The sequence below is a fragment of the Pezoporus flaviventris genome, unplaced genomic scaffold (genome assembly GCF_033815535.1).
Source record: "Pezoporus flaviventris isolate CSIRO_AGI_PZ_B2104156 unplaced genomic scaffold, CSIRO_AGI_Pfla_v1 ptg000006l, whole genome shotgun sequence".
In the NCBI taxonomy this organism is placed as follows: domain Eukaryota; kingdom Metazoa; phylum Chordata; class Aves; order Psittaciformes; family Psittacidae; genus Pezoporus; species Pezoporus flaviventris.
Window position 1 is genome coordinate 8,205,270 of NW_026892554.1, and position 26,094 is coordinate 8,231,363.

General features: G+C 54.7%; 1 protein-coding gene across 1 annotated transcript; it reads left to right on the plus strand.

The window, feature by feature from the left end:
- The first annotated feature begins 1,181 nt into the window (after positions 1–1,181).
- Positions 1,182–19,719, plus strand: AEN (apoptosis enhancing nuclease). The gene is given in 5 exon segments (XM_061446756.1): positions 1,182–1,322; positions 1,324–1,441; positions 17,474–18,135; positions 18,392–18,592; positions 18,933–19,719. Coding segments are annotated over 5 exon segments (1,326 nt in total). The 3' UTR covers positions 19,137–19,719.
- Positions 19,720–26,094: the final 6,375 nt, after the last annotated feature.

A 26,094-nucleotide genomic window follows, 5' to 3' on the forward strand; every position in this document is an offset into this window, starting at 1 on the left:
AAGATAATAAAATGAGGGTGAAATATGTACAAGAGCCCAGTGTGGGGAGGAAGGCTTCAGCCTTGAGTCCTCCCCAAGCCCTGCCTGTGCATCCCCATGGCCACTCTGCAGGAACTGGCTGCTTCCAGGGGGTGTTTTTAGGGTGAAGCATCCTAGCAGTGGTAGCAACAAACTTCAGAGGGGGAAACTCCTGCTGGTGTGAGAAAAGAGCAAAGGGAACAGAAGGAGACCTTGGATGTCTCCCATTTTCCCAAGGAAAAAAAGGATGTAATTCCATATTTAGATCTTCCCCAAGACTGGGCAGTGACTCTGTTCATGTTTGCAGAGTTTTGGATGGGGAACCACATACACATGGCTTTATAAATGGGATGAAAAGGTCCTGTCCTTAAAACCTGCGCTGGTTTTAACTGGCATCAGAGGCTGTTTTTGAAGTGGGACTGAGGGGCTCCAATGTGATCACCACCATCAGAATGGGGTCTGCAGGTCTAGAGTCCATGGGTTTCCTGTTCTTGGGGTTGTCATTTCTCTGCTTGAAGGCAAGATCTGCTTCAAACACCTCCCAAAACTCTCCTGGCCTTTGCACAGTGCAGGTAGAACTCCAGGGGCAGGAGGTGGGGGCTCACTGGGGTGCCCCATCTTTCTGGGTTGCTCACATAGGGGTGCCACTACTGGATAATGGGGATCCCCTAAGCACAGGGGACAGGCAGAGAGACAGCATCACCCACTGCAGCAGGGTGTCCAAGCTATCCCATGGTAAGAGCTCGATAAGCTTAGCCCACAGCCAGCTCCGTGCATGGCGTGACAGCCCTGTCCCCCCCCCAATGCACCCACCACCACGGGATGACACCCCTGTGCGTGTCGTCCCGCCCCCCCAGCCCTATACCCCACCGTACACCCATCACAGGGTGACAGCCTTGTCACCCCCCCCCTCGTGTCACCCATGGGGTGACAGCCCTATACCCACCGTAACCCACCGTAGGGTGACACCGGGTGTCCCCTCCCGTGTTACCCGATGATGGGGGGGGGTGCAGCCCGTCTGATGCGCAGTGACATTTGCAATCTGTTGCCATGGGCGCTCGGGGACTTTTGCTGTGGAGGGGAATCGCGTTCCTCTTCCCCCCCCCCCCCCCCTTTCTCCTTCATCCTTCTCCTCCTCCCCTTCCCTCCCTTCCGATGACGTCATGGATGACCACGATGGTGACAGGGCCACCTGTGGGCTGGTGAGGGGTTTAAAGAGACAGTCTGCAGCTCCAACAGGAGCCCCGGCTATTGTCTCCTCACCTGAGAGCAGGGACGACCCAGACCAACATCCTTACATCCATCGCATCCAGTCCCACTCTATCCCTGCATCCCCCCTTGCCTTCATCACTGCGGCTCTCTCCCGGGACCCGGGCATCCCAAGCTGAGTCCTGTATCCCTTCTCTATGGAGGCTTTTCCAAGGTAAGGCTGCGCTCCGTGGTATCCCATATCCCAGTGGGGATCCCGATGGGCTGTGGCTCCGAACGTCGCTAGCGGCGTTCGGAGCCGCAGCCCATCGGGATCCCCTCATAATCCAAACCCCATACGAGGCATCCCCAGCTGGGATCAGTCACTTCTATCCTCTATTGGGACGCTGCCACCTTCCCCACACCTCCAAACAGGACATTGGGCTCATTCCAGAAGATAAGACAACAAAACCCCTGGGGTGGCAGGTCCCTACCCACATAAAGGGGTTGGGATGCTCCTGCCTGGGGTAGCACCGGGATGTGGGGGATCTCCAGTGTTCTTCATCCCTTCTGGCATTCCTAAACCACTTTGGAAGGTGCTCACCACTGGGTATCTTCTATGACACCCCCCAGGCAAGAGCCTTGGGCATCTCCTTGTCCCTGTTGTGGTCCTCATCAAGGAGACCCTTATTGCTGATACTATGCCCGGTATCTGAAACCCACCACGGCCAAGCCCTGAGGGGATACAGGTGATGCCAGGAAGACATGGGTGATGCTGCAGGAACAGGTAGAGGCAGGGGTGAGGAGCGCTCCTCATCTTGGATGGGGGGAAAGGACCATCTCTGCCCGGTCCTCCGGGCTTTGTCCCACTGTCCTTCCAGCTCCGACAGGATGAGCAGCAGGTAAGTGCCTCTGCTCAGCGTCACTCGGATGTGCGGGCAGGGAGCTGGGTCGGAAAGGGATCTGGGACCTGGGAGAGGCTCGGAGAAGAGCAGGGTGGAGATGTGTGTGTAGGGACCGGAGTGTGCATAATCCCGGCAAGAGGAAAGTGATGTCCCTTCCCACAGGACATAATCCAGCAATGAATGAGCAAGTCACCAAACTCCTTGGTGGATCCCAGCGGGCATCCCTTGAGGGTCTTCCTAAGATCCGGATCCACTTAACTCCCATCAGCTACAGAGCCGCTGGTCCCACAGGGGTGGCTGTGGTGGGAGCAAGGCAATCAGAGTAAACCTCATGGCTAGTAGCCTGGGCTGCCTCTTCATGAGGGGGAAGTGGGGCAGGAGGGGAAGGGAACTGTGTGGTCCATCCTGGAGGAGCTGGGCAGATCCAAGGATGCAGCTGCCCAGTTTTGGGGTGGAAGAGGCAAAATGCAGACTGTGTGATAGGTGGAAATCTCTGCCTGGGTGGGTTTGGCATCTGCCCACTTGGTAGCAGCTGAAGTGCAGGGACACAACCCGCACCTTGCTGCACATGGCCTGAGAGATCTGGGGGAATGCCTGCAATCCCCTGTGATGCTCAGTCTTTGTCCTCCTCACTGCCATAGGGGGACACTGGGGACAAAATAGGGAGCTCTGGCTCCAGCATGGGATGGGGCAGCCCTGGCTGGACCCACCTTGCCCTGGGGGACTCTGGGGAGGCTGCTCCATGGCCAGTTTCCAAGGGGATGCTTGGAGACCTGTGGTTGATACCTGCTGGGGCGGGGGGCATCCCTATCCCCTCCCTGCACTGTGTATGGGGCAGTGGCTGCTTGAGCAGCAGCCACAGAAATCAGGAGTCAGTTTAGTCCTAGATGAGCACAGATGAGGGCTGCCTGTTGTTCCAGTGGGGCCAAAAGTCGAGCTGAATAAACCCGGGGTTGTAGCGTCTGGCTCTGGTCCATGTGCATGGACACACGGAGCAGGCAGGAGACATACAACACACAGGAGGAGTTGTAGAGTAGCGGCTGGCTGTGCCTGGTGGTCCAGGGATGTGCTGTCTGCCTGAGCACCTTTTGCTGCTTCATAATCCTGTGAGAACACGTAACCAGAAGGGAACTGATGCCCGTGTGTGAGGACACCCAAATATACATTCAGACACACGTGTCGTACCCAAATACGTCGCGGCACTGGGGAACGCCAGCGCGCAAGCTGGTTACACTCCCAGCTCCCCCCGGCAGGCGATTCCACCTCCCCCTGATCCCTCAGGGAAAACTCTTCCAGTGCTGGTGATGGATAACACCATCAGAGCACGGGCTCTTCTCCTGACCCTCCTTCTGGCAGCATCCGAGTTCCCTTTGCTGGCTTTGTAGGCTCCAATTCCAAACGGTGTCTGAGCTCAAGGCTAAGCACCTGCTTGCTGCTGTAATAAGCAGGGATAAGGTCTCCAACAGAGGTTTGTTCAGGTGGGGAATGAGGTTGGGACCTCGATCCATCAGCAAGGAGCCCAATCCTTCCCCTGTGAGAGGCAGAGTTAAGGTAAAGTGACCAATTCCACCTTCAAGGCTCCTCCCTGGGCTGTGTTTTCTCATCAGGCTCCAAGCCCACCCAAGGCTCAGGCTGTTACTGTGTGCTGGAGCAGTCAAACACAAAGAGGGGATGAAGGTGGCTTTCATCCCACCCTCGTCACGCTTTGGGCTGGACTGTGCCCAAGCCATGGGGAGAAGGGGAGGAACCAATGCCACCAGGCAGTGTCCAGCATCCCCGCTCAGACTGTGCACACAGCAGGCACTGGTTTCTCAGCAGCGACGCAGAGGCTTTTCCAGCGTGGCCTCTTAACCCTGCTAATTCCCTTGTTTTCTCCTGCCAGGTCCGCTGTGCCCCTGCCAGGGGGTGTCCCGGAGCCTGCTAATTGCACTAGTGAGCTTAGTGTCTCACCATCACTGGGGAGCTTTTCTCTGGGGTTGTTTTGGGACTGCTGCCCTTGGGATGTGAGCAGCAGCACTATTTGCCCTTTCCCCTTCACCATCTCCGTATGAAAGATGTCAATCTTTGATAGACTCCCTTGCTCCCAGCCCGCACTGAGATGGGGTGTCACCAGGGACGGTGGTGATCCTCAGCACAGCGCAGTGCTTCTCCCATTCTGTCTTCCCTATCAGGAAGGCACCGAAGGTGCAGTGCTAGGAAGGGCTGACCTAGCTCACCTAACCCACTCACCTACGTCCACATCTCCAAGGCTGTTTTGGAGCTGCCAGAGTTGATTTGGAGGTACAAGAGCTCATCCCCACACCCGTCCCCCTCCTCATCCAAGGGAGGCTTCAGGGTGCCAAGAACACCCCGGAGCATCCCTCACCTCCCACCTCACCATCCCCACCTCCTGTCCCCAGGCCATCTGGCCACACTCATCCATGTTAAACAAATGCTGGAGTCTATTATCAGGCCCTGCCTCCCCCTTCCCCCCTGGACAGATGGAGGCTGAGCACACCCGGAGCCCCGGCCCGCAGCATTCATGTGTGTGAATGAGAAAATTGAATTATTTATGGCCATGCGAATAAGGCTGCCTGCTGCAGAGGCCGAGCAAAGGGACTCCATTACGTGGCAAGGACCTGTTGCTATGGAGCTGGGGCTTCTTCCCCACAGCCCCCCGTGCACGGCTGTATCCCTGCTTGAGCCCCATCCTGCCCTCATCTTCACAGGGGTGGGATGGAGAGTAGCACTGAGCGCTGGGTTGGCCATGGTGTGCTCATCCCCGCACTGTTCCTGTTCCTTACCCAGACTTGTTTGGAGGTCACCCCAAATCTCCCCACATTTCAGACCTGGATCCCCAGTGCAGTGTGGGGATGGTGTGATGCTGGTGGACAGTAGCTCCCTGGTCTACGGCACACATTGGAACTGCTGGGAAGCGTTGGGATGCGCAGCAGCAGCATCTCATGGCTGGGGCTGGGTAAAGCAGATACCAGCACAGCATGGGGCAAAGGGTGACTCAGCTCACACACCTTAACTCCCCTTTAAACCTCCCATCCCTGGAGGCAATGGGAGCTGTGAGTCAAGGTCTCCCCCTCCCCCAAGCAGAAAAGCAGCTTTACAAGAGGGGGGACCCCTGCCGAAGCCGCTCCCTAGGGATGCCGAATCCTACAGTGATGCTGAGAGAGATGCTGGGACATCCCCCCCTCCCACTGTCTCCTTGGCCAAAAAGTAGGACTTTGTCCCCATTGGGGCACAGTCCCTCCTGCCTTGATGCCCACCTGTGGTAGGGACAGGCTCCTGGGGACCATGAAGAGATGGGACCCAGCAGCCTCCATCCTTGTGCGGTGGCAGCGCAGGGACTCCCACTCCCTTCCCTGCAGGGCTAAGAATAGACTCCAGCTCCCCTCCTGGCGCTGAGTGGGCTCTGCTGGGCTCGGAGGAATAAAAAGCAGGCAAATGCTTATTTTAGTCGCTGCAGTCGGCAGCTGTGGCTCTGATGTACCCAAGAAGCTGCTTCACACCGTGTTTACTCACCCGCTACTGGGAGCAGAGGCACCGTTGCAGACCACTTATCCAGGCTATGGATGTCCCCTCCGTGCTCCCAGCCCCATCCTGGCTGGCTCCCAACCCTTCTCCAGCACACCCAGCTGCTTCCCTTCCTCCTTTTCCCATGTTTCTGGTGTGAGGGATGCAGATGCTCCCACCCTTCCCCGTGCCTTGAGGGATGCTCCCCTGCTGCTCCCTGCTGCTGGAGGCCAGCAGAAGATGCTTAGGGCATCCACTATACAGGACACAGGGGGCTTGTCCCTACCACCTGAGATACAGGGGATTTGCAGACATCCCTATGTCCAAGTGCGGCATCCGGCTCAAGGCCGAGGGAAGCACCCGCTCCTCTGGGAGAGCATCTCTGGGTCCCTCTCCCCAGCATCCCCCCCACCCCGGGAGGTAAAATCAAGGAAAAGCTAATTGTTACCATAGTTACGTGAAGTGGCCTTTCTCAGGGAGCCGCGTCATCACTGCTGTCACAAGGTTAAGGCGGTGAGGAGTGGTGGTGGTGGGGAATGGGGGGGGGGGATGTGTTTTCTTTGGGAAAAACCATGGCAACAGCTATTTCTAAGGGAACAGCTGTGCACGGTGAGGCCATGGGGAAGGGGAAGAGGTTGGGGCATCTCTGTGCCAGCCGTGCGCTCAAGGCAGGTCCAGTGGCTCGGCATGGCAGCCTGTATCTCCAGGGTCCCCTTCCCACCAGTGACAGGGCTCAAGGGTGTCTCCCACAGTGCCAGCATGGTGCAATGAGCTCCAGCAAACCAGCACAAGGCCAATCCAGTTTGCTTGCCATGTGCAACCCCTCTTGGCATGATCCCGTTGGCCAGGGCAGGAAGGGCTGACAGACAGGGGTTGGAATTAGATGATCTTAAGGTCCTTTCCAGCCCAAACCATTGTATGATTCTATGTGTGGGATCACCAAGACCAGCTGCCATGGCGAGCAAGGATGCGACTGTTTGCCTAGAGCAAATACACCAGGGAGAAGCCTCAATGGAAAGCCCAAGGTTAATCAACAAGAGACATGAAGTTTGAACAACCATAATGCAATCCCGGTGGATATCAGAGGCATGGAACCAACCCCACCACAGCCAGTATGGCCTGGGCTGGTGAAATGACCTTCTGCAATTAATGCAACCAGTTCTGATGGGACCCGCTGCCGGTGGGGCCCAATGTGTGGATAAGCATGGGAAGGTGCTCTGAAAAGGTCCGAGGAACCTGCACCCCATATCTGCTTTGCAACAGCCAAGTACACTCAGTGAGAAGATGCTGGTCTCAGCCGCAATCTCCACCCCTGGTTCATAGAATCACAGAATGGTTTGGGTTGGAAGGGAGCTTAAAGAGCATCTAGTTCCAACTCTCCTGCCACAGGCGTAGCTGGAAATTATCCCTCTTTGCAAGGCAGACACTTAATTAAGACCATTTTCCTGAAGGAAGCCAAGATGGAGAGCTTCATTCCAGCGCTTTCTGGCATTCATTTCCACACCAATTAGGGTGCAAATTAGTCATCAGGAGTGCAGTTCAGTGGCTGTGCTCAAGGGAGGCTCTCCAGCACATGTGCCATCTTCTTCCAGAAAGGTGGTGTCAGGGACAGGCAGGGTGACCATGGCAGGGACAGGGAAGGGGCAAGCATGGTCCTTGGGGTGCTGAGGTCTGTGGCTGGTGATAACAGCACAGGGCTGGGCTGGGCATGGACAGAGTCAACAAGAGGGCTTAGGGTATCTCCATGAGCCGTGTGTGCTTCTCCTTGGCTGCTCGGCCTTGGCATGACTGGGTGAGCTGCTGGTCTCTGAGACTAAGCACTGGGACTAAATGCTGCAGAATCTGTACGTGGCAAAAGAATGGGAACGGAAAGGGTGTGAGGAAGAGCAAGGAGCCAGCTGCTCCCCAAGTCCTTCTGCAGGGACCTCACCATCTGCCTGTGCTCTGTGGCAGGAAGGCTGAGAGAGGACAGGGAATTCCTCCAGCCTTGGAGGATTGAGTCCACACACCAAGGAGGAAAGCCAGGAGCTCCCTGATAGCACTGACAGGGGAGGAAGAGGGATCTGAGGATGAGATGCTCAGCATTGCGCCCTTCTGTGACAGCATCCAAGCTGAGGGTGAATCAGTGTCGGCACAGAAATGTGGCTTAAGGGTGGTTGACATCTTGATCTTGAAGTTCTTTGGTCTGGATAGTCTCCTGCTCAGGTCTAAAGATGGACCTCTGCTGCGGTCATGGCTGTGTGTTCATCCATCTGCAGGTGAACCTCTCCTGGTTAGCTTTAGCCAAGAGGGTCTTCTAGAAGATGCAACTGAAATGTGGGATAAGAGCTTAGGAGGAGGAAGGTTCAAAGGGGAGCAAGCAAAGCCTCCCTGGGCAGTGGCAGGGACACACTGGCTACTCTCCCGGTGGAGCTCGTGGGATGCTGTGGTTGTAAGAATTCATTGAATGTGATTTATGCAGGGAGCACTGGCACAGTGGTGCACCATAGAGTGGGACTCTCAGGATGGGATTGCTGGGAAAGCCAGCATGTGGTGGAATGGGAAGCTGGAGAGCCAATGGAGAGGTGGCAGGGAGGAGGCATCTGAAAGCCACTGCTGGCTGCTCCTGTCTCCCAGGTGATCCGGGGAGCAGGGTCTCACTACAGAAACACTGCACCAAGCTCCGTGCTGACCTTAAGAGAGTCAGGATGGGAAGGCTCCAACTGAAACACCAGTTTCTCAGTGATCTCAGTTGCAAGGCTTAGTTCCCCTGTTGCTTTTCAATGCATTGTGCTGAGCCCGCAGGTCTGGTGCCTGCTGCTCCATTAGAGCCATGTCTGGCTCTGCCTCCGTGGGACAACTCCAGGGTCACACACTCAGCACGGCTTTCCCTAAATACTCCTAATTACCAACAAATACTCTCATTTCCCATGGGCACCAGCAGGGACCAGAAGCCTCCCTCATGTTCTGCCCAACCTACCTGCTGCCTGCTCCGGCTCCTTCAACACAGCACCAGGAGCCCTGCGAGGAGCCGCCTACCCCTGGGGCATGTCCTCCAAGCCCCCATTAGTTAGCAGTTGTCTTAAGCACTGCAACATTTGTAGCCTTATTCTTCCTAATCCCGCCTGGTGTAACGGTGGCTGTCCTCATTAGCCACATAATTGCCTGGCAAACACAAAACAGGCCCTGACGCCCTCGAAGGAAATTTGTTTAAAACTATGAAGCCGAGTCCTCAGATGTTGTTGAAGGGGTCTTCTGTGCTTATTCATATTCACATGGCACCCAGTGGAATAATGAGAGAGAGACTGCTGCAAAAATACCTGGTTTTCCTTAAAGATCATCTTTGGAGAGCGTGGGTTTGAAATGATGGGGAAATCCAGCCCGGCCCCTGTGTTGGTGGAGGACAACTGCATCTCCACTCGGTCTTGTCTGCTGCACCAAGGGGTTTCCGAGAAGAGAAGGTGGCATCTCCCACCCGTGCCCACGTGGGTTTGGCTGCCCAGGGAGAGGTTTAGCCATCCACATCTCCCAGGGATAATGCCTGTGAATTTCAAAGGGGCTCCATCCACTTCTGACAGCAGACCACAGGGCTGAGTTAATGGAGGCAGTGGTAAGAAATCTAATTAACCTGCAGTATGTTGTTTAATTTGTGTAAAGTTGTTGTGGTTACTCAGCTATAAATTCCATCCCCAGCTCTAATGACACTGACTTGCATGGCAGCAGCGGAGAGCATCCTGGAGGTGAGCAGCCACCTATGCTCACCCTTGAAGCTGCCCTCAATTACACATGGAGCGTTCTGGTGGTTGCCTCCATCTGGTTCTTCCATGGCATTTGAGACACTTCCCTAGCTCCAGCCTTTGGAATGGGCATCCGTGCTGCTTTCTCTGCCTGCTCTGGCATTCAACCCTGGTGCTCGGCTCCCAAAAACCAGCCTGCAGGACCCAGCAGTGTCAATCTGTTGATTGCACTAAAGTCCAGGAGATGGCTTCAGGTCACCGAGTTCCCACCGCAGCTCTTAGGGCTGTAATTATGTTCAAGGCTCTTTGCTTCGGTTATTTCTTTTTGCTAATGCTTGCAGCCGCTGCACTGATCTTTTCTTCAAGGCTGACCTTCATGTAGCTTCCCAAGAGAGAGCCTGGCCTGCTATTTAAACCAATTCACAAACCAGCTCCCGAGGGCCAGTTGTCCATTATATGATCTTTTGAACAGCAGGAATCTGCAGGGATGATGGTGGCCGAGCTCTTAGTGTCGGTTCAGGGAGAAGCATAGGAAAAGGGATGGATGTTGTGCGTCTCTTCCCAGGTTAACCTTCCCCCAGGATCCTGGACCACCCAATAGCTCCCCTGCGGCACTGTACAGAGGGGCTCTGGAACCTGTGGTGCCCGTAATAGGGTGATGCTGAGCTTTAGCATCTCCGTCATCTCACACCAAAGCTTTGCAGTTCCCCATGACCAGTATGAGAGACACAGGCACACTCATACCCTTCAGGGGCATAATTCCTGTGGAGGGAAAAGCTTTTAACCAGGCCCCAGACTCCTGGTTTCCCGATGAGATGAGGTTTTGCCAGGAAGTGAATTGAGAAGGAAGATGATCCACTTGAGGGTCCTTAAAAGCCAAGCGGGCTGAGGCCATGCTTTGCAGGGTTTGTAGGAGGAGAGACCTCCAGCATTAAGCTCACTGAAATCCCTTCCAAGGCTGGTGCTCTGAGTGTGTTGGGGACGTGAAATACAAGAACACTCCTGGCAGATCCACAGCCTCCTCCCTGCAACTCACACTTGCATTTCAAGGGGACTTCAGCCCCTCTGTCCCATGGGAAGCCTGGAGGCTTTGGCTCTCTCCTCCCTGGACACAGGCTGTTGCTGGTGGTGATGCCCAGGGGCTGCCCACCATCCAGGATGTGCTCCCCAGCAAACAGGACTCCCAGCAAACCAACCTGCATCTGCAAACAGGGGTTCTGGTGGAGTTCCATGTGCAGGGACACAGGAATCACCCTCAGAGCCGGCGCATCTCCACGACCGCTGGTTTGAAGGATGGACCAAGAGCGTGTCCCTGTGTAAATCTCTTGGCATCCTGAGCTCCACAGGCATTCCCCTTCAACGCAGGGACAAACCCAGTCCCCTGGGTGGCCGAGGCAGTGGCCACCGAGTGGAACAGGAGCTCAATTTGGGGATTTCTTTCTTTTTTTCCCTTTTTTCTTTTTTTTTTTTTCGGAGGAATTAAAAAGTGGCATCGCTCCCACCGGGTAATTATCCCTCTGTTCCAGCTGAAATACAATTAAGGCAGCTCTCAACGTGCCCCCGGGATATTGTGGTTTACTAATTAACAAGCGGATATGCTGTGGCCCCTGTCATGGCAATTACAGCATGAGACAGGCTTCAGGAGCTCTAATTACACGTCAGCCCGTGACACACGCTGCAAGACAGATTAACGAGGGCGACAGAGGGGTCTTCACCCAGCGAGAGGCTGGGATGGGGATGGGGATGGGATGCGGGGATCCGATGTGGCTCCAAGCCTGGGGTTAACGGTGTGCGCTGCAGGACTGGGAGGATGCAGGGAGCAAATTTAGGGTAAAATACCCCGTGGTTGCCAAAAAAAAAAAAAAAAAAGGAGGTGGATGAGAGAAAAGAGAAGGGTTTTTGCTTTGCAGAGCTGTGGCCTGCTGAGATGAGTGGCATTTGGGATGACTGCAATGAATAGCAAGTATCGCATCTGCCGCCGTTAATTCCCAGACCAATAAAGCTGCTGTTAAGAAAAGAAGTCAGATGGGAAATGCCCAACAGGGTTTTTGAGTGCTGACAAATAACTACGAGGTCTCCCAGAGCCAAGAGGAATTTTTCTGACAGATGCTTTATTGGGAAAAGTTATGCAGTTTCAGGTGGAGTTCAACAAAAAGCCTTGGCCAGGTATGGGGTAGGGGGAAAAGAAAGCAATCAGGGTTTATGGAAATGCAGTGTTGACATGGTGCATTTAAAAAAGCTGTTTCCTTTTGAAACACATTAAAAAGATACAATTAAACCCAAATACAGACTGCACACCTAACGAGGGCAGTTCGTTTCTGACAAAATGAAACCATTTTTATCAGCTTTGCTGATACCCATCAGATTTTTGCTGGTCCCAGCCCAGCAGCGACACGGGTTTGCTGTGACATTAGTTTGCCTTTGGAATTTATTGCTGTTATTATTTATCTCTTCTCCAGCACTTGCCTGCTGCAGGCACCCAAGGAGGGACAGTGACATGGGCTTTGCACACCAGCATTGCCTCCAAATGCTGCTGTAGATGCGGTGGTTCTCAGGCTGATGGGAGGATTTGGGGAGGCTGAATGGGGTTTGGGGCCATATCACAGGAGGACATCCCTTGTAGAGGATGGAGTTTCACACTGTGGGGATGTGAGCAGGCCCAGCTGTGATGAAGGGTGGAGATGAGGCAGGCAAAGGGGTGTCAAGGGAGTTTCAAGTGGGTTTTGGACTAAACCCCCTCAATGCATTGCAGGGAGGACACCCTGCACCCAAAGCATGAAGCCACTTGAGGCCACCTCTGCCGCAGTGATGGCAGGGGGAGGGCACGAACCTCCTCCCGCATTGCTCCCGGAATAGATCTCATCAACCATCGCAATTAACACGAGCCAGGCCCTCTCTCCTCTTCATAGCCCCAGACAGAGCCGTACATAAAAATAACTGTTTATTACACAGCGGGCACAGCCCTGCTTATCGCTGCAGACAGGAAATTGCTGCGCAGAAACCGCACGTTTCACTTTTAATAAGTTTGGCAATAAAACATCTCGTCAAACGAGGCCACGACAGGGCGATAATGAAGCTTCCGCATGGCCCATAATTGCTCACTGCTCTCCTGGGGGCGAGCCAGAAAACAGGGAGTGAGAAGAGAGATGTGCGGCGGCAGCAGCAGCCCTCATCTCCTGCTTTGGGAGCAGCCTTCCTTATCCCCAGCAGCATCCCCGGAGCATCAGCACCCACCAGGCTGTGGTTGAGGAGGAGGGATGCAGGCAGTTCCCACAGAGTGGTGGAGGAGGTGTCAGAAGGGAAAGGAAAAGGTTTTTTTGCCTTCCAAACAGGAGTTTCCAGCACTGAGAAGGCTTCAAAGCTGGGTGGGTGCTGTTACACTGAGTCCGTCCCTGTCCTTAGCCAGGATGGGGGTGTTCTCCCAGAGGTTTTGCGCAAGTGGGCTCAGGATGAGGAACTCACAAGACCAGCTACAGCTGAATCATGTGTAAAGCAGGAATGAGGAAAGCACTCATTGACTGACACCCTACGGATGCTCCTCACTTCTTTCCGAAGGTCCTTGCTAATGGGAGCTGCAGAAACCCTTGGTGTCTGTGGCTGATGTTGGACATCTTGCCTTGCAGCCCTTCAGGTTTAAAGTGGTTGAGCTGAAACACATGCCCAGTCCCAGGCCAGCTCCCCTCAGCAGAGGAGCCAAAGACTGGCTGAGTGTTGAAGGAAGGACTACTTTGCCCTCTTCAGAGGGGACTGAGGCATGGCAAAGGAGAAGGTCCTGCAGGGAGCCCTGTGCTGGACCTCTGCTATGGATCAAGAGGGCTGCAGAGCTCTGAGCCGCATCATGGCAAAGGCCAGGAAGCGACATGGTGCCTGTCTGTTCTGATGTCCTCATGCTGGTGACAACAGCAGCCAGGCAGCACCAGCTGCCTGGTCCCTTGCACCAAACGATGGTCATGGTGTTCCCAGGTGCTCCCTTCATAAGTCTTTATTTCTCTAAAGGAAACCAGGTCAAGCAAAGGACTGGTCACAGCCCTGACCTACTTCTGTAGCTCCTATCTGATCTTCTAGATGCTGGTGGACATAAACCAGCACTGCCACAAGCCTATTTGGAGTGATGGGAACAGCTCAGGAGAGCTCTGGTGGGGTGGGTGATGAGGAGGCACCATGCAGCCTGCAGAGCCCAGGATGGTGAAGTGGACCCTCATTACCTATTGAGGCAAAGCTGGGGCCTTGCTGCCTTCTATGGGTAAATTTATCCTTGAGGTCCTCATTCACACCAGGGTAGGGCAGGAGCAGAGAGGTCCAGGAGGTGCAACCAGTCCTGCAAAGACCAGCAGTAATAGGAGACAAAATAAGCCATGTCCAGGCTGGGACTGGGAAATGAAGTGGTTTAGAGTCACAGCAGGAACGTGCTGGCATTGTTGGGGATCACTGCCGGGCTCCAGGGTGTGCAGGAGCCTCGGCTCACCCGCAGCACTGCTCGCAGGGAGCTTACCTGGAATCACTGATCCGCATTCATCAGCATGATCACGTTAATTGGCTGTCGTGGCTGCAGCCTCCATCTCCTCCCTGCGCTGGGACTGCATCTCCCTCCCCATCCCAAATGTCACCATGTGTCTGCTCCTACACCCGCCTGGTTAAGGACAGGGAAGTGGTTAGAGAAGGGGAAGAGGCAGAGGATGGGTGAGCCCATGAGCCTGGAGCTGGCAACAGACACCCACTGCCACCACTCTGCTCTGCAAAGCAGTGCATTGAAACCAAACCACAGACTCCTTCTTGAGGGGAGCAATGCAGGATGCTCTGTAGCCCCAGCAGCGATGACCTGGGGACAGGCACCTTGGCTGGAGACCTGTTTCTATTGCAGGATCAATGACGAGGTGGCTGGAGAGGGACCAGCTCCCAGGACAGATCCAGCCGGGCTGCTCAGCCTGAGATCAGCCTGGTGCTCGTCTCGCTTGGAGCAAGGCCAATTGCTTCTAGTAAATTATTCATCTGACAAATTTAGCCTGTTATTGTAGTCGTGCTCTGCCCAGAGTTTTACAGATTTCATCATTATTTCAAATTGTGCAAACACCACAGAAACCTCTCCCGGGCTCTGGCTTCGTCTCAGCTCTCGGCTCATCTGCCACATCTGAAACAGGATTTCAACCATCTGCTGACAAAACCTCTATCCCCAGAGAGGACACAGGACCCTTTGGGGATGAGTGGCATCACTGTCCAGCACCAGGCTTCCGCCAAAGGGAGAGCCCTCTACCATGTGAGAACTGTCTATTGACAATGCAGAGGGTGGGATCGGAGGAGGCCATGGCACACTGATGGACCCATTCAAAGCTATTCTCTTTCCCACCTCCATCCTTGAGTCTGGGGTAAGGAAGAAAAATGACACCACTGTTTCCTTGGGCTACCATGGCCTTGGGAAATGGGTAAAAGCTTCTCCTTTCCCCGCTATGTGCCCATAATTTCTCCTGTCAAGGAACCATAAGGGCACAGCTTTGTCCTGCCAAAAAGAATCTTTTGTCTCTTGCTAAACATGCAGCCTGGGAAGAAAGGAGTTACAAGCAAAGCTGGGAGGAGATAGATGGGTCAGTTGTGGACAAACCAAGAGTGACCAGACCCATGAGTGCAACAAGTGTGCCTGGGGAGAAGCTACCAACCAAGAAGCACTGAATGGTCCAGGCACTTGAACTTCCTGTCCCACTGCAGGGTGTGAGGGAGAAGAGCAGCCAGCAATGCCACCTCCTCAGAGCTGGCAGAGAAATGCCACCAGCAATGCAAGCCCATCTCCCTCACACCAGAGCTTGAGTTTGCTCCCATTCGTGTGGTGACAGTCACTCACACCTTGAAAAGGGGTGAAAAATGGGGCAAAGAGGCCCAGGAACCTCCAATGAGGTTTACATCATTACATCCTCAAGAGCTGGAATGCCCAGTTTCATCAAAAATACCAGAAAAAGGTATAAATTCCTATACAGAGACCTGCCAGGGCTCCCTAGCAAGGTATTGTGGGACACTTGAAGGACTCTCATTACGGGAGGGATTAATTAGCTGAACAGCAGGAACGGAAGCAATAGATGCAAAACACAGAGCAACAGATTTAAGGAAGAGGCTTACTAGCCTGAAGAAAAACATTAAAGGAATAGGAAAATATAAATCACAGGGTGATCTAAGCCATTTCTTTCTGCCTAGGCTGAAGCAGCTGATGGGTGGTGAAAAGGGGGAATGATGGAGCATGAAAACACTTGTCCTGCTTCCCTGCACACACCCCCCCCCCCCCCTTCAGTGGCAGGGAGAGGGGATGCTCAGCACAGGGCCCCGAGGGACGACGTGGTGCCTGGCTCCCTCTGGAAGACTAGTGATTTTGTTGTTGTATGGCTCATCCCACCACAACAAGTCACAGTCTGCCCTAGGGCGCACGGCCTCTTCGCCATGCTGGAGGCACGGGGACAAGCTGGTGGCTGGGGCTGCCGTGGCCCTGCACTTCTGACCACCTCAGCTGTTGCTTTTGTGAGTCTTGAGAGTGAAGCAACGAGGGGCTGGTCTGAAACCCCATCTGCACCCATGTCCCAGCCAGAGCTGCCCCCACAGAGCACCATGGGAGAGCCTGGAGGGGGCAAACCCCAAGCTCCAAGGCCTCAGCACACCCCAAGGAGTGGTGCTACCCTAGCCAGCAGGTGTTGCTAGCAGAAAGGATGTCCACAGGGTCATAGAATCATAGAATCAACCAGGTCGGAAAAGAGCTTCAAGCTCATCAAGCCCAACCATTACCCCAGGACTGCCAAGTCCACCATTAACCCACTCCACTGAGGGCCCCATCTCATGATGTTTGAACACTTCAAGGGACAGTGACTCCAGCACTGCCCTGGGCAGCCTGTTTCTATGCCTGACCACCCTTTCAGTGAAGAAGTTTTTCCTAACATCCAGCCTAAACCTTCCCTGGTGAAGCTTGAGGCTGTTTCCTCTTGTCCTATCGCTTATTATTCTGGAGAAGAGACCAACGCCACCTCACTACAACCTCCTTTCAGGTAGTTGTAGCGAGCAATAAGGTCCCACCCCAGCCTTCTCCACACTAAACCCTCCCCAGTTCTCTCAGCTGGTCCTCATCACACTTGTACTCCAGGCCCTCGACCAGCTTCGTTGCCCTTCTCTGGACCCGCTCCAGCACCTCGATGTCTCTCTGATAGCAATGAGTCCGAAACTGAACAGAGGATTCAAGCTGCACCCTCACCAGTGCGGAGCACAGGGTAATCACTGCCCTGATCCTCCTGGCCACGCTATTTCTGATACAACCCAGGATGCCACCGGCCTTTTTGGCTGCCTGAGCACGACTTAACTGGGTCAGCAGTATACCCCAGCAAACACACAGCGACACCACAGTATATTGGTGCTGGGTTCCCCGGTGAGCATCCACCCCACCCCAAACCCACCACCCAGCAGGGGCCCTTCCCTCCAGGGCCAGAGGTGGAAGCCTTGAGCAGCGCTCAGGTCCGGGATGCGAGAACCAGATGTGCATCACCAGATGTGGAGCCCCAGATGCGCAACCAACCCTCCCCGCGCTGTAACCGGGGCTCCTTAAGCGGCACCGCCACGCCCCCTTGTATGCAAATCATCCGCCGCTCAGCCAATGGGAGACGTGAAGGGCGTGGCCACGCCGGGACTTGCCCGGGCATGTGAGCACGGCTGCTTCCGGACGGGACACGTGGGAGCGGGACCGGGCCCGGTGCGTCCCGGAGGGAGACCGGGGTCGGAAATGGGGCGTGGGACGGGCAGTGGGGCGAGCAATGGGGTGGGCAGGGGTCGGGAATGGGGCGGGCAGAGGGCTGAGGCCGGGAATGGGGTGGGCAGAGGGCTGAGGCCGGGAGTGAGGCAGACAGGGCCTTAAGGGGTGTGTAGTGGGGTGGGCAGGGGGCTGCGGACCGAGGAGGGGGTGTGCATGGCCCCGGGATCCGGAATGGGGCAGGCAGGGCCCAGGCAGTGAGGCAAGGGCGTGGGGACAGGATGTGACAACGTGTCTGTGTTCCCGCTGCTCCATAGCTCCTGCTTGAACTCCGTATGCCAGCCCACACCGTAGGGGGGGTGATGGTGTGTGGGTCTTATTTGACAGGGGTATGGGAGCTGCAATGTCGCTCATACCCCCCTGTGCACATCCAGCAGGGATGCCTCCTGGCAAAGGGCAGATGATCCCGCTGCTGCCCACCCCAAAGGCCACGGCACCCACCCCACGCAGCACCCATGGCCCCGCTGCAGGGGGCCACGCTCGGCCCCCCGAGGGTCGCAGCAAGAAGAAGAGCCGTAAGCACCAGCGGTTCATGGAGCGCCGGGCACTACTGGAGCAGAAGGGGCTGCTGAGCCCCCCCAAGCACCCGGGCAGCCAGACCCCCATGGCAGGGCTGGAGGCACACAGCATGCTCACCAAGGTGGATGGCACCACAGCACCGCACTGTGGGAAGGTCCCCAAGCCAGAACAGGCTGTCTCCACATCCCTGCCCCCATCCGCCTCTCCGGACAGCATCGCCAGGCACCACTCCGTGCTGCTGTCCCAGGGGAATGGCAGCTCCAAGAAGGTGCGGACGTCCTCCCCGCTCCTGCGCCCGAGCAAGTACGTGGCCATCGACTGTGAGATGGTGGGTACCGGTCCTCAGGGCAGGCTGAGCGAGCTGGCGCGGTGCTCTGTGGTGAGCTACGAGGGGGATGTCATCTATGACAAGTACGTCCAGCCGGAGCTCCCCATCGTGGATTACCGGACACGCTGGAGCGGCATCACCAGGCAGCACATGAAGAGAGCGATTCCCTTCAAGGCTGCCCAGGCGGAGGTGAGGAGGAAGAGAAATTAAAACTCTGTGTGTTACCTGCCAGATACACCTTAAGCTGTTTGGTGGTCTGAGCCAAGCTGCTCTGAGGCACAAGCCTTTGTGGTGGGTTGGTTTGCTTGTTACTGCTCCATTCTGGGAACCTTAAAAACTAGAAGTGAAGGAATTGAATTGAATGCAAAATGGTTAATTTCGTGCTTAATTGTTGGGAGTGTTTCCTCAGCTGCGCTGCCTGTCTGACCCTTTCTGATGCTTCCAGATCCTGAAGATCTTGAAAGACAAGGTTGTGGTAGGACACGCCATCCACAATGACTTCCAAGCCCTGAAGTACTTCCACCCCAAAGACAGGACCCGGGACACCAGCCAGATCCCACTGCTGAACGAGAGGGCAGGGCTGCCTGGCAGGGCCAGTGTCTCACTCAAGACCTTGGCCAGGCACCTGCTCCACAAAAAGATCCAGGTAAGCACCAGGAACCTGGAGATGGAAGCATCCTGTGTGGTCAGCCTGGGCCCTCATCTCCGTGGGTGCTCTCTGGGAGATGGAGATGAACCTTGTTCATGTTGTGCTCCTGGCTGGATCAGGGTGGGGGAGTGCAGGACCTCACAAACTGACCAGATAAGCAGGGAGAGGACCTGTGCCCTCAAAAAGTGCTTAAGAGATTCCTGCATCTCCATGGCTGCATCAAACCTTTTCTGTCTCCAAACCCCCAGCACCTGTATCCTTCCAAGCAAGCAGACAACATGACGTGGGATTTTTGCCATCCCCTATATCTAATGAGTTGGTTTTCCCCTTTGCTCAGGTTGGCTGCAAAGGGCACTCGTCAGTGGAGGATGCTCGGACAGCCATGGAGCTGTACAGACTGGTGGAGGTGCAGTGGGAGACGGAGCTGGCCCGTAGCCTGCCCCCCCGGCCCCCCAGCCCCATCACAGACCCCACCGCAGACAGCAACCAGTACATGGATGACCAGTACTGGCCCACAGACCTGATGGCAAGCAGCTTATGATGAGGGACAGCGCCTCCTCCATGTGGTTCAGGCAATCCTGGTGCCTGTTCAAGATAGAGGCGGCTGCTGATCTCCTTACCTGGGGCTTGTGGCCCATGGGTTCTGCCTGGTACCCATCTCTGCACAGGGAGCTCAGACACCCCCAGCCCTGCCCTGCGACAGAGAAACAGTGACACTTGGACACCAGCAACTCCCAAAACCACTGAGGCCTCTTACTGTGGCTGTGCTGTGTTCATCTGGCACTTGGTGCTCAGGGATGAGCAGGGTCCTGGTGTGAGCCTAGAGGAGCCCCCGTGGGCATGCAATGGCTGCGGTGGTGGCTGTGGCTGCCAGGGCACCTCCTGTGCCCTCTGGGAAGGGGCATTCCATGGTGGGCAGGTCCTCCTGTGGGAGGACTGAGGTGCCTTGCTGATGCCCAAAGGCTGCAAACAACTCGGAGCCAGTTTCCTCCTCACCTTTTTGCACAGTGAAGCCTGAGAAGTCTGGGTCTAATCCAGCCTGGACAAGAGGATAGGATGCACTTCATTTAAATGGACTGTTCACGTAATTGTCCAATTCTGAATAAAAAACTGGTCTTGCTAAACCTTTGTGTATGCTGCGTGTTCTGATCCAGCAGCTCTCCAGGAGGGAGAGGGCAGGGATGAGGTTGGGAAACCTGCCTGTGTACCATGGTGGCAGCTCTCTGGGGTATGGGCTGGTCCCCTCTGCTGTGAGGGCATCCCTACAAAGGTTGGAGGAGCAGGGAATAGGCTCAGCTTACAGAAAGCCCAGTGTAAGAGGAAGCATCCTGCTGTGTCACCCTGCAGCAGCTGGGCTGTCCCAGCTCAGGGAGCTCCCAGTCTGAAGGGGGAAGCAGTACTGGGATTTGCCCAGCCTGCACATCCATACCCCTGCACGCAGGGGTTAGGAGTGGGTGGGAATGATGCTGAGCTGCAGTGTGAGCTGCTGTAACAGTGTGGGGACAGGGTGATGCTCCGTGGGTGACACATGTAGGTACACAAATGTATCTGTGGGAGCACCAAAGTGGGGTTTGGGGTTGGATATGGGGAGGCACTGGACAGCCACGGTCCAGCAGTCAGCATTGAAATGGAGCCTATGTCCCCCATGGCCAGGATAGACCGCTCCCAAGCTTTTCCCAGCATCCATAGGGAGGGAAGGAGAGCTCAGCCCCAGCCTTGGGAAGCGGCCAAGGAGCTGGGTGACGCAGGCACACCTGACGCACACATCAGTGCCATTGTAAGACACACTTGCACTTCCCATCTTAACTCCTCCCTGCCCGGCTGGGGAAGCTGGTGGTGGCTCAGAAATGCTTCAGACAATGTTGGATGTGTCTGAAAAGCTCTGTCCTCCAAGGACAACCATCCTGCAACAGAAACAGCAGTAACCTCAGCTGCGCTGTGAGCTTGTGGTCCAGGCACTGCAGCAGACCTGGTAGGAAACATGGTTCCGTGGAAGGTCTTTGACTCCTGCTTGTGGCAGTTTGTTCCAGACACATTCCTGATCCAACAGGCTGCAAAACACACCACCACCCCCTGTGCAAGCCCCAGCACGATGCCGTGCAATGCCAGCAGGACCTGGTGGGGTATGGGAGGGACGTGAGGCCAGGGTGTGCAGGAGGAGCAGAGCTGGCACAGGTTTCTCTCTTTCCTCATCTCTTCTGGTTTCACCTCTCCCTGGGTGGCAGGAGGGAAGCAGAGCTGTAGGAAAGGTGAAAGCTCAGCAGACCTGCCATCAGAACATGGTGGCATCCCAAGGCACTGTCTTCTGCTCCTGGGAAAACAAACCCAGAGGAAGAGCGCAGCAGAGGGATGCTTTACTATCAGTGCACCCCCTTGGGGGTATGTATATAGGGAGCTTGTACAGGGCACCCCACAGCTCCATCTGAGTCCCCCTTGATGTCCCCCCAACCCACCCTGTGTTGCCACCACGTAGCACTGACTTGCCCTGAGCCATCATCAGTGGCTCGATGTGACATGGATGTTGGGGTGAGGCTGGAGAAAGCTACAGAAGGCCAGGAGGCTTTATCAGGCCATGACTGAGCCTGCCTTGCCGTCAGCCAGCCAAAAGGGAAGGTGTGACTGAGGACAAACCCCACCTCATTTCTGAAGTCTTGACCATCCAAACACTCCAGGAGACCTGCTTCCAAAAGGAAACCTGGGCTGGGCTCCAAGCACTCATCCCCTGTGAGCCAGGGCAGCTTTCTCCCTTGATGGAGCTCCTGGGCTTGCACAGTGGAATGAGATGCTTGAAAAGCCCCAGGCTGCCTCTGAGAGATTGTTCCCATTGCCACCACACTGATTTAACCCCTCTGTTTAAATACCCCCTCTGTTTTAAGGGTGAATTTCAAGGCACCCAAAGGCAGCTGCTCGTTGGTGCTCTCATGCTCTGCAAGCTTTGCTTCTGTGCCATGGTCACCAGCTCTTGGGTCAGCTGAAATAAATCTGGGGAGTCAATCCCTGTTTATATGGGATCTGAGGGGCTGGAAAACCCCTGACATTGTGCACTGCAGTCCCCCACAGCAGGGCTACTGATGAGCAAACCCCTGGATGGATGGATGGATGGATGGATGGATGGATGGATGGATGGATGGATGGACAGATGATGAGGGGTAGTGTCAGTCTGCTTCCTGCCAATGAAATGATGTTTGCTCGGAATAACCTGAACAGCCACATTCCCCTGTTTGCACCCAATGAGCTCTTTAAGAACTAATCAGGATTCTCACAGGTGGCTCTGAATATTCACCTACGGGCTATGGCTGAGAGCAGCCAACCTTCTCCCTGGTCCATCACTCATGCTGGGAAGCTGAGCATCCTTAGGTGGGCAAAGGAGCATGGGGCTGGCTCACCATTTACGCTGTATGTCCTGATTATGGGAGAATCAGGAGAAACCTGGTCCGTTATCTCCCCAACCCTTGGTAATGATTAACCCAAACCCACGAATCCAGCAATGGGCTTTTTTTATCAGAGGGAAAACATTGTCAAATGAGGTTTTTTTTTCCCCAGCCAGCTGCAAGAGCAGGTAACTGATAAGCCCATTATTCGAGTAGAGCTGAGCCAATGGGAGCCGATGGCGACGGCTTCTACTTCTGTCTAGCAACAGCTTCTCCTTGAGCAGCAGATGGGAATTCAATGCTGTCCCTTGCTTTTATTGAGCTTCCTTCCTGCTACAAGGGGGTTTTCATGTGGGACACTCAGAAACTGGGTTTCATGTGGATTGTTCATGGTTTTCCACATGTTTTGGTGTCTGTTCCTATCAGTAGCTGGAAAAGTGAATGGATGCATGCTCCCATCCTGCTCCCACCCTAGGCTCTGCTCACACCCTGCCTTACCCGTGCACGCAGAGCTCTGCTTCTGCTGGGTGGGTGTCAGACACCCATAGGGTGCTTGAGATAACACCGTAACACAACAGCTGTACCAGGAGATGTGTTTGACCCTCCTGCCCTGCATCACCAGCTCCTGGCATGGTCCAACACTGATCCCAGCTGCTGGGGGCTATTTGCACATGCACTACTGCTTAGAGCATCATCCTTATATTAAGCACCTAGTTTGCTTTGCTGCTGGCTCTGGTTATCACAATACATGTGGTTGAAGCCCCACATAAACCCCAAATGTCTTGGGGTAGAACAATGCTGGTACCTAATACCAGCCTGCAGCAAGTCCCTAACTTGGGGCAGTCTGTCCCCTCGCTGTGGGGATCCAGAGGGACCATTCACCTTGTTTGCATGCGGACACCAGAGGCTTTGCTCAGGTGACTCATCAGAGACCGAACTGGTTGTAGTGCAGGGAATAACCAGCCTCCCTGCACCCCATCAGTACCTCCACTCACCATCACTCTCTGCTCTAAAACTCGAGCCTGAATTAGAAGGCAGAAAACTCACAGCCAGCTAACAATTAAAAGCTCAGGAGCCTTAATAACCTGCTTGGCCAGGAGAAGCGAATAGGTGTGATGTGGAGATGAATAGGCACATCTGGCAGCCGCTTAGCACTTCGGCTGCAGGAGGGGTGTGCGTGTGCATGTGTGCATATGTGCAGAACCGCCAGCACAGCCTTCCGGATTGGCTGCAAAACCCCTTCCCGACCAATGCTGGGGACCAGGGTGGCCTAGCAACAGCCTTTTCCTAATGAAAAACAAGCCACTTAACCATCGTGACTGTCTGCATAGGAGAGGAAGAGCCACAATTCCTGGTACGCTCCATCCTCCCTGGGGAGCTGGCCCCAAAGGGGGATGCAAAGGATGAGCTGGATGGAGTGGGGTGGCCTGACTCGAGTACCCCTTGGTCCCTGCTCCACGGATGTGTTGGATACTCAGGAAGGGTTTGCTGCAGGCACAACACAAGGAAGCCCCTGGGGAGAACCCTATTCCCACTCGGCTGTGACTGCATCCCACTGTGCAGTCAGCCTGGGTGCCAGGCTCACCCCCATGCATGGCAAGGGGACCCTGACACAGGCACCATACATTCTGCCCTGAGCTGGATGGCGGATGCCAGGGGGCCATGGGGATCATGACCTGCTGAAGATGCTGCCTTTAGGGCAGGAGGGGTTTGTGGGTGCAGTGCTGGGGACACATGGGTAAAGGAGGAGCTGAGGGGTTGGTCACTGCTGTGGTATCGCTCAGAGATGTCACCTTCCCTTGTTCCTGCCCTGGGATTCTCTCCTCCAACAGCTGCCCAGGGAAAGAGCTCAGAGAACAGTAGGATCACACGTGTGAGCGTAAGTCTATGCCTTATCAATAGCCCTTTACGAGCCAGATCACAAAGCAGCCACTGATCTTATGGCTGGGGGAACAAGGGGCTGGTTTGAGGGTCAGTGAGCATGGGACATGTTGCAGGAGGCAGGCTGGGAGCTGCGGACAATGGCAGAGCATATCGAGGTACAGCTTTGGGGCTGCAGGAATTCCTTTTCCATGGGGAACAGACTTCTAGCCAGCTCTGCTGACAAAAAGCACCATATCCAGTAAGGCAATGTGGGGAGAGGCCTGAGCTCAGCAGCAGTGTGGCATGGCACCATGCTGCCTTCATCCCTAGGTGCTGCATCATCTCAGGGAGCTTAAAGCTCTGCACCAAACCTGTGGTCTTTCAGCCTGTTTTCCCCCTACCAGCTCACTCTGAGAGTGATGGGGAGACGTAGAACACCTATGGTGAGGTTTAAACTCTCTAATTCAGAAGCTGAAAGCACAGCCCTGGCCTATAGCTCAGACCTGCCTGACCCAGTCACGCTCACACCCCCAGAGCCCTCAGTAATAAACCCTTTAATACCTTTTTCCCCAACCAACAAAACAAAATCAGGTCATGTTTCCAATGCTACCTGACCAGCACAGAGCAGCAAGCATGCTATGCCCCAGGCCAGCATCTCTGCTGCGATGGATGGAGCACACAAAAGGCGCTCCTCTGGAACCTGATGGAGAACACTAAAAAGTAGCTGGAGTGGAGGGAAAGCACAAAACGCGCCTCTCCATTCCTCTGCTCTGACCAAGGTTTTCACTTCATTCCTACCCATTCCAGGTCTGTTCGTCCCGGCTGTTCACTAGATGGTGCCCTCGGGCTGCTGGTTTCCCCTCGCAGGCTGGCGACGGGATGGAGCCAGGCCCTGACCCGGGTTCCTGCGTGTATTTCAGGCAGGTCACACTCACAGAAGGGGTGTGAAAGCCATTTACATCGCTCAGCTAAATCCCTGAGTGTTCTGGGGTCCTCATCTGGTAACATAACACAAGCACTGGCCTCCCTCCGGCTGTCTCGGAATCCCTCAGGATTTTATATTTCTACCACTGTGAAGGTGGTTTCCATCCCCAAGACAGGAAGAGAAGATAGGAAGGACAAAAAGGCAATTCCATAATGAATGCATCTGAGTAAAATAGCAACTAACCACCCACAACCACCACTAACAACCCATGTACAGACACAGCTCTGCAGCTCTGGTGCAGGGGGGAAGAGGAGGAAGACACAAATGAGTGTTACTAGGAGGATATGTATTCATTTAGAAATGTAAATCAATGGGCAGAAAGCAGCATTAGCTGCCCCCATTAGGCAGAAGCCCTGCCATGGGCAGGAGGATGCAATGGGACAGGGATGCAGAGCATCCATGGACCCAGGGCAGGAACAGCTGGTGCTGCTACAGGTCAGCACCAGGCTCCATCTGCCATCCTAGGAGATCACTGTTTGCATTTGGCCATCACCTGGTCAGCATGGAGACTTAGCTTTTATTAGAAACCACTTCTGCCTTTATAACATGGGGATCCCTGGGTGGCAGCTTCAGGGGCCAAGTCACACAAGGGCACGCATGCCAGTGTCCCCCTTAACTTAAAATAGCAGAAAGATGGAAAAGATCAAAGCAGAGCTACACAGAGCAGCATTTGTTGTCCTCTGAAAATGGCATTAATATGCAGTTCTGGGTGGAAAATGCTTCAAAAATGGTTTCTTGTTGCTGCTCATCTCTGCTTGGCCCCAGGCAAACCCTGAGTCCTGCCCATGCGCAGGGACTCATGCTGCTGCAGGTCCTGCAGAGCTGTCCAGATGTCAGGCTCTGAGCCACAAAGGCCAGGGACTGCTCCTAATTTTGTTATTTTTATATTTTCATTTTTCATTTTTATATTTTATATATATATACACACACACATATATATATACCGGGCGGACTGACCTGGAAATAACATGGGAGAAATCATGTTTGCTTTCAGCATCAGCAGCCCAAATGTCCTGGAGGACTTACTGCCAATGAGCCTCGAGTTGCTAACATCAAGAGGAGGCAGGAATCATCCTCTTGGCCTCTGGCATCGTTGGCATTAATAAAAAGATGTAACAGAGGGCAAAATGACACTCAGAGGCCTCCAGAGCATCTCTCTTTTTGGGGATGAATTTGGAGAATGAGCACATGAACACAGCTACTGCCTACAGAGTCTGCTTTTGATCTTCCAGGTCACCCTCATCAGAGGAAAGCTTGGCCAAGCCAACCCATTATATTGG